The following is an 8,548-nucleotide window of genomic DNA, read 5'->3' as shown; positions in this document are numbered from 1 at the left end:
AAGTCACCCAGCAAGCTTCTGTAGCAGAGTGGGGATTCAAACCGGGTCTCCCAGGTCCTAGTCCAACACTCTAACCACCACACCGTATTGGCTTTCTCTCATTGTGTTTCACTCACACACATTTCCCCCACAGGCATGCTGCCGTATATAGCTGGGGTGGCTTTAGATGCTGCTGATACAATTGAAACCTGGAAATCCTGACAGGTGGTGAAGAACATTCCTCCCCTCCCTTGCCATTTGCTGTTTTTATACTGCTTTGTGCTTCAGGCCCCATGTGGTTAGTGCCCTCCTCCTATCTAGGAATGGGGTGGGAATTAGAAACATCCAGCTGGATGGTGTTTTGGGAGAATGAACTTCTGTAAAATGTCTCCTTTTCCTCTTATAAGAAGGCTTCGGCTATCTGATTCTGGAGACTCGGTGGGGCCTGATCCAGGGGCATCTTCAGTAACTTGGCCAGAGGTCACTGGCACGATAGCCTGGCACAAACAGAGAACTGTTAGATCGCGCTAACAAAGGATCGGAGAATGATTTCAGCTCAGTGATTCAGCTTTATTTGAAGTAGTGAACAAACACTCAAACGCATTCAAAGCCAGAACGAGAAAACATTGGGAGCTATGCTCCTTTTAAACATTACCGGGCTAATATAGCCACGCCTATTTACATTTAACAACCAATGAGATTGATGAGTTAAAGACCAATGGGAGTTTTTCCCTCGCAGGGAATAGTACAGATCTGATTGGTCGCTGTTGCAGAGCGACCAATAGGAAGTTCGTTCCGAGGAGCCCTAGCTTGGCTCTAAGCTTAACATGGGAGTTCAATGAGGTGATTCATGTAAACGTTTCAATACATTACAAGAACTTTATAGTCCACTGTCAAAAACAGAGGGGATGGAGGAGTTAATCAAGATTGCACTGGCTAGTATGGCCTGATGCTCTTCACCTTTGGCACAGCAACCCCCACGATCATCCTGAAGCCGCTGGCCACCTTTGAGGTTCCTAGTTTCATTTGCTTGCTCTACTAGAGCACTTGCTCTACGAGCTAAATTTAACATTGTCTGAATACTAAATGAGCAGTCAGGCTAGAGTTGCCAAATTCCAGGTGAGGCCTGGAGATCTCCTATAGTTGCAACTGATCTCCAGACTATAGAGGTCAGTTCCCTTGGAGAAAATGGCTGCTTTGGAGGGAGGTGGCGATGCTAGCCTCCAGGTGGGACTTGGGGATCCCCCAAAATTACAGCTCATCTCCAGACTACAGAGATCAGTTCCCCTGGAGAAAATGAATGCTTTGGAGGGCAGAACCTATGGCATTGTACCCCATTGAGGTCCTTAAATCTCCAGACGCTTCTAACCTGGATCTGGCACCTATACCCCCCCATCCCCCACTGGTGGCCAGGGGAGACCTGACAACCCTAGAAGGTGGACCAACAACAGAAGCCTTCCTCTAGAGGGAGGGGTTTGCATTTTTGCTGACTTCTTGTTGCATGAGGTGCCTTGAGCAGGCAAGGTGCCTCTGGCCAAACACAAACTGTAGGAAAACAAAAATGTCTCACTTTGCCAAAGTGTGCATTTTCCTGGTTCAGGACACAAGGAATTCTATCTTGTAATACTTTATGAATTGAGTGATATTTTAGCTCCATTGCTCCCATCTTTAGGTAACACCCTTGGGAGAGACCATTTGTGGTTTTGGATGACCCAGTCTAGCCCGATCTCAGAAGCTAAGCGTGGCCCCAGCTAGTATTTGGATGGGAGACCTCCAAGGAATACCAGGGTTGTGATACAGAGTAGTATATACAGCAGAATAACAACAGTGGACAAGAAGAGATGAGGCTTTTCACATTCACTCAAAAATCGTGAGGTACGTTCCTGCCTCAAATTTCACAGTTTCCGCTTACTGTTCAGCTTCTCTTCAGTCTTTGAACCCCAATCTTCTTCCTCTTTCCTTGCATCTCTTAACACATGCATTTGCACCACAAGGAAGCTCTGCAAATGTCCCATCATACCTGAGAAGGAAAAGACAGTAAGAAATGGTTGCCCAGGCTGTGGGTTAAGGGTCACACTAGGACATGGTCCCCAGCAGTAATGGACACAAACTGGGAAAATGGTGGTTCGTCCCGGTTCTTGGGGTGACACGAACACAAACCTTCATAAACCCTCCCATTTACCAAACCAGTTTATTTCATGAGGTTCATGAGGCGAAGAGTATGGTGACTTCACTCACCAAGTTGTGCTGTGGCAGCAGCAAGAGACTGGGGGTGCAATTCGGAAATTTTCCAAGGCACACTCCCGCCATGGGGGTGCAATTCGGCGAGCGAACAAAGGCATTTAAAGGGACTGCAGTTTCTTTAAATGACTTGTGCAAGCCACGCGACGGCGGCAGTGTAACTGAGCAAGTGAACTCAGAAGGCATTTAAATTTAAACTGTGGCCTCTTTACTAAGTTGTTCAGTGAGTGAACTCAGAAAGCATTTAAAAAGAATGTGGTCTTTTAAAATGCCTTCTCCAAGGCACCAACATGTCTAGCTCATGAACCACCGAAGCAAACAGCACAAACCTCCGTGAAAAACACAGAGGTCCATGGGAGGTCCATGGTGGGTGGGATCATATGAACCTTGGCTCATGTTGGGCGATTTTTGTCACGAATTTCAGTTCATGATGAAGTTCATGCCCATCCCTAGTCCCCAATATGGTGCCCATCAAAAACTTTCCTCACCTACCAAGTGGTTTTAGAAACTGGGTGCAGCGGGGTTGGGCTTTTACACAGCAGGTCTTCTGACCGGCTGTGTAGATTTTTTAAAAGTTGCTACAGCAGCAGCTGCCATCACTACACTAGGATCTTTACTACATGACTGACGGTAAGGTGTGTGTAAGCAAGACAATATTTTTCAAAAGTATGTTCATTTTAAAAGGCATCCTGTTAATCAGAGCTTCTGCCTGATATGTTGAAGTGTTACTATTAGACTTATGTACAAGCTCACTCCCTGACATTTTGAGGTTGGCTACACCACCTTGTGTCAGAAATCCAAAGATGCCTGAAGGCTCAAAAAAGCTGATGACATATGCACTAGGGCATGGAGGTAGCTCAAGTTAAAAACCTCATGCAACTATAAATCTCACTGGGTAATACTACCCATTAACCTACCCTCACAAGATTGTTCAGAAGATAAAGTGAAAGAGGGTTCAACTATATATGCTACCATGAGAACTAGAGAAAAACAGTATGAAAACACAACAGATACAAGGAAGCATTTTTAGTAGTGCGTTTCTTCTGAGTTGTGTTCATGTTACTATCATTCATCAGATATCTGTTCCACATTTCTCATTCCCCATGAATCAAGTATGTTTGTCCCTAGATAGATGGACTTCACATATCACATATGCACTAAAATGGATGGAAACACACAGAGATATTAGAGTATGCTTCTAAGGAGTTCCTGCTAATGAATAAGTTATCCATTGCTGATTGCATTAGCAGTTGATGTCACTGTTAAAAATGATGACTTTTCACAAAATATAAGGTGTTTGACATTTGCAAATGACTTCCTAAGTGATATGTCATATTTATGCCCCAGGGTGCCCATTTCATATAATGGAACTACCCATGGTTTAACCATTTATCTTGTACTTTCCATACTCTCAGTTTAGTATTTTAGTAATATTTTGCTCGTTATGAAAATGGAAAGGTGTCTGTTTTGGATTCTGAGGGATATTGGTATTTTTATTTATTTTACAATATTTACATCCCATCATTCTGCTCTCACAAGAGCCACCAAAGCAGCTAACAAATTACAACATCATTTTGTATGTGATATGAATTTGTTACTGCCTGTGTGCTTGCCTCTGTGCCCCCAGTCCTCTGTTCAACCAATATTTATAAATGGATTCTTACAGAGATGCCATATGTTCATGGGGCCTCTCTCCCCTGAATGAAATTGCAAAGGCTGCCTTGGGTATACCAGTGCCTGGGGAAGAAGAAGTCAAATAAATGACCAGCATATTAAGAATACCTGAATGAGTGTGTTCTGTAGGGGTCAGATGGTCATGCGATGCACAGAAAGCCCTGTGTCACCTCGCAACTGGTTTACTGCAGATCCACGGTTCTTCTCTTGAGCAGCTGGAGCTGGCAATACCTTGTTGGTTCATATACGCACAGCTTCCTCCTCCAAGAATTGTAAACCTGAAGTGTAAGAAAATGGAGTTGTCCAGCAAATGACTAACAAGAGTCACAAAGGTAGCAGGGTCTACAACTTAGTGGTAAACTCTTTGGCGCTGCTGAAAGGGCAGCGAAAGGCTTCTTGTCTTAATTTTCAGGCTTCTTCTAGGTTGGGGGGGGGGGTTTGCCTTCTCCGAAGGCCTTTCCCTTTCAGAATGCCACTCGCATATTTTGCTATTCCTCCCAATATCTTTCTCCATTTTAAAAAAAATTAAATAAAACAAATTCATGAAAAGTAGCCTTGCTGGTCTGCTGTACCAAAGCATCTTGTATGATTAAGAAGTTCTTTGGAGCATCATCTTTTGTAGGCTTCATCATCAGCATAAAATGAATGCTGAAGGGAAATTAAAGACAAACACATTTCAAACCTGAAGCCCCAAGAAAGGCCAGTTTTAAAAAAGTTTAAAATGTGTGGCCCCCTAAGTTAGCATATGATGGAGGACAATGAAAGTTCCTTAACTTCCACTTTTCCCCATTGACAGACTAAGGCTCCGGTCACACGGCCAGGAAAATGCGGGGGGGAAGCGTGGCTGTTTGCCTCGAGGAAAAATAATGCACGATTGCGCGATCAGACCTCCCGTGGAGGTCCCGTGGAGGTTCCGTGGAGGTCCTGTGGATAGGGGGAGGTGCAGATCACACGGCAAAGAAGCGGGGCCACGGGGCAAAGAGACGAGGGAAGGCGAGGAGGAGGCTGCCAGAGACAGCTGGCCAAGCGACCCTGGGGAGAGGAGGGGCCAGCTGCCGGCTCCAGTGAAGCAGGCAGGGGGTGGGCAGTAGTTCTGTAAGGGCAACAGTCCGGGGAGCCGTCTGGTGGGGCGCGCGAAGAGGGCAAAGCAGCATGGCTCAGCCCCCTTCACCCTGACCGCGCCTCCTTCTCCGCTCGCCTGTCTTCGAGTCCACGGTGCCGTCCTCCTGAGCTGTGTCCCCCCTTCCCCAAGTAGACTTCCTACTCTGCCGCCGCGCCCCCCTCTTCTGGGCTTCGTCTCAGCCGCTATATCTTCTGCCTTTCCCCCTTTCCCCCTATCTATTTGTTGCTCGCCTCAAGCCGTGCGCTCTTTGTTGCTTTCTTCTGGCTGCTCTCCTCTTCTCTGCATGACCCAAGTTGTGTGGTTTCTTTTATTAAACTAACGTTTGCGCATGCTCCGTTGTGTGCTTGTGCGCATCCATGGAGACTTGAGGAAAAACCCACCTTTTAGCTAGGGGACATGGGTGGGCGCCGGAACTACCTCCAGAAACGCAATCAGACGCTCGCCCTTGCCCCGCCGTTTCCGGAAACTAGTACCTCCGAGGTACTAGTTTTTTAAACTGCATCTTCGGAGGGAAGCCTCGGTTGAGCCACGGGAGCACTACGCTTCCCAGATGTGCTGGTAAGATCGCGCCCGGAAACCCCGCCTATCTTCCGTCCCTGTAGTGTGGCTAATGCTCCGTGTGACCGGGGCCTATAATGGAAGTTTTTTCAAACTAAAGAGATTTTCTGATATTATTACAGATATCTGAATAGCTGAATGAGGTCAGTTGACAATATAATAAACGGTGCCATCCTAAGCAGAGTTACACCCTTCCAAGTTCATTAAAGTCAATGAGCTTAGAAGGGTGTAACTCTGCTTAGGATGGTCCTTAATGTGACTTTGTTTGATTTCCTGACTTATGTTCTTATTTTGACACTGCTGTCAAGAGCCATCAGTACACATTTATCTAACAGTAGACAGCAGTCTTTCTCTTCTGTCTTACTATTTTCCTTTAAGTTCAACTTGAAAAGCATTAAGAATTACAGAATTATCAGAAACATTCTAAGTGGCATTAATTATTCCATGGCTAGATAGTCTGTCCTAATTCTCAGCCTGGACTGCTTGAAACAAACAAGGAACGTGACTCACCACTCACTGAAAATGGTGCCATTGATCCACTTCCAGGGCTGACTTTGATTTCTGTGGAGACCAACCCAGTGGTCAGCAGGACCTTTGTAACGCATCATAAAGTCCTTCATAAAAGAAAAGGTGTATGTACATGTTACCAAATCAAGTTTGGATGGGTTCCATTTTGGTGCCAAGCTATTGCACAGGAAACTAGAGAAAACATATCAAAATAAACTGAAGAAACTGATTAATAATAATAATAACCACCACCATATGGCATTGTGTGTAAAGGTCACAAGATCCTAAGATTGTCTGGCTGCTAGGAGTTCTAGCTCTTTATGCACCAGTAGGTGGTGAGCTAGACTCATTTTGGGAGGGGGGCTGAGAGAGCTTTGAGAGAGCTGTGACTGGCCCAAGGTTACCTGGCTGGCTTCATGTGGAGGAGTGGGGAAATGAACCCAGTTTTCCAGGTTAGAGTCCACCGCTCTTAACCACGCTGGCTCTCATTGATGCCTTATTAATATAATCTATGGATAACAATGTTCAGATGGAAAATACATGTTTATTAGGTTGGAGCCAAAGGTCATTTTCTAAAGGTTGGTAATTTTTTGCTGGCCAGCTGTTCTTACTGCAGCCTTTCACTGTACCCCCTCCCCAGGCTGGTCCTGAGAAACTCCTGTCTCCTACAAGCAGCACTTTAGGGGGGAGGGGGGACTCTGAGCTATAGCAGGAGGCAGGAAAGTTCAATTCTGCTGGCAGAAATGTGTTTCCTTGGTGGAACATGACCTTTGAGAGCCAGTCTGGTGTAGTGGTTAAGTGTGGGGACTCTAATCTGGGAGAACCGGGTTTGATTCCCCACTCCTCCACTTGCACCTGCTGATGTGACCTTGGGTCAGTCACAAGCTCTGGTACAGCTGTTCCTGAAAGAGCAGTTTGTGTCAGAGCTCTCTCAGCCCCACCCACCTCACAGGGTGTCTGTTGTGGGGGGGGGGGAGGGAAAGGAGTTTGTAAGCCGCTCTGAGACTCCAAGTGAAGGGCGGGGTATAAATCCAATCTCTTCTTCTTCTTCTTCTTCGAACTGATCCAATCCATTAACTAGTTCACTTTCTGGCCATTTCCTCATAGGCATCTCAATGTTTTCCATTCATTCTGACATAGGGTCATAGGGAAAATAGACAAACAGGACTCTTGCTGCATCTTAAAGACTAGCAAGTTTTTATTCTAGCACAAACTTTTGTAAATTAGAGCCCACCACTCTATAGTGAGGTCTAGTTGACAGAACTTTAGGTTAAAAACAGAAGCCTTTTAAGGTGCTTCAAGTCTCCTGTTTATTTTTGCTGTAACAAGACTCCTACCAAATGGGGACCATTCTCCATCGCGGTCTCATTGCCACTGATAATGCATTCACAGGGCGATTCTGCATTGGCTTTTCCCTCCGTTGTTTTACCAAAGGTGCAGCTCAAGACCACATTCAAATACGCCAGGGCAATGTGGTACTGACTGCAAAGTCACCCCTGAACAGCCATAAATCTATGCAGAAGGTATCGTAAAACCCCATGATCAAAGAAAGTGAAAGCGGCATGCAGTATAAAGGGTACCATAAAACCCGATGACCAAGGGAAGTGACAGCAGTAGGGTTGCCAAATGGCACTTACCCTTGTGGCGGGGGACTCCAGCCTGGCTCCCCGGGTGCACGCACACGCCGCGCATGCACGTCACAGGGAAGTGACGTCATGACGCTGGGGATGGGGCCACTGCCATTTGAGGGGAAAACTCTATGTTTCCCCCTCAAATGGCTGTGGCCCCGCCCCCAGCATCCCCTGCGTCATGATGTCACTTCCCTGTGACGTGCATGCGGGGGTGGGGTTTCCCCTGGGCCTGATTCCGCCGCGGTGGAAATCGGGCCTCCAAAGCGGGGGTTTCTCCGCCCCCCGGCCTGATTTGGCAGCCCTAGACAGCAGCATGCAATGCAGAGGGGAATTTCTGTTCCAATGAGGGTTCCGCAAAACAACAGAGGGAAAAGCCAATGTAGAATCACCCACAGTGGCAACAGAGTTTCTGCATGGAGCAATTCATTCCCCTAGTGCCTGCCATTCTTTCCCCCTTGCCTCTGAGAGGCTTTGCATTTATTTTTTTATTTATTGGTGGTCAGCATATTGTCCTGACCTGTATAGCCCAAGCTAGTCTGATCTCATCAGATCTTGGAAGCTAAGCAGAATTGGCCCTGGTTAGTATTTGGATGGGAGACCACCAAGGAAGTCCAGGGTCACTACACAGAGGCAGGCAATCTCATGCTTTGACAACCTTATGGGATTCCCCAAAAGCCAGTATATTATTATAGCAATATCTCTTCCACTGATACTTACTTTAAAAAAAGAGCGAAAAGCCTACTGGAGACAGGGTGGGGGTGGGATGGCAGGGAAATGGTGCCAGTTGTGGCAGGGTGGTGCAAAAATCTACACCTTCCTCTCCACACTTTCCCAG

At 46.5% G+C, this 8,548-nt stretch overlaps 1 protein-coding gene across 1 annotated transcript in view; it reads right to left on the bottom strand.

The window, feature by feature from the left end:
* Positions 1-4,060: 4,060 nt before the first annotated feature.
* LOC107113556 (C-type lectin domain family 2 member D-like) overlaps positions 4,061-8,548 on the bottom strand; it is a 10,122-nt gene continuing 5,634 nt past the window's right edge. Inside the window, exons 4-5 of the mRNA XM_015414909.1 lie at positions 6,086-6,189; positions 4,061-4,172 (exon numbers count right to left, since the gene is read on the bottom strand). Of these exons, the coding sequence (XP_015270395.1) occupies positions 4,061-4,172; positions 6,086-6,189 (216 nt within the window). The remainder of the gene's footprint in view (positions 4,173-6,085; positions 6,190-8,548) is intronic.

This window comes from Gekko japonicus, unplaced genomic scaffold (assembly GCF_001447785.1).
Source record: "Gekko japonicus isolate JY-2015 unplaced genomic scaffold, Gekko_japonicus_V1.1 scaffold1695, whole genome shotgun sequence".
Lineage (NCBI taxonomy): Eukaryota > Metazoa > Chordata > Lepidosauria > Squamata > Gekkonidae > Gekko > Gekko japonicus.
The sequence above is the reverse complement of the archived record's forward strand: the minus strand, read 5'-3'. Positions and strand labels throughout refer to the sequence as shown.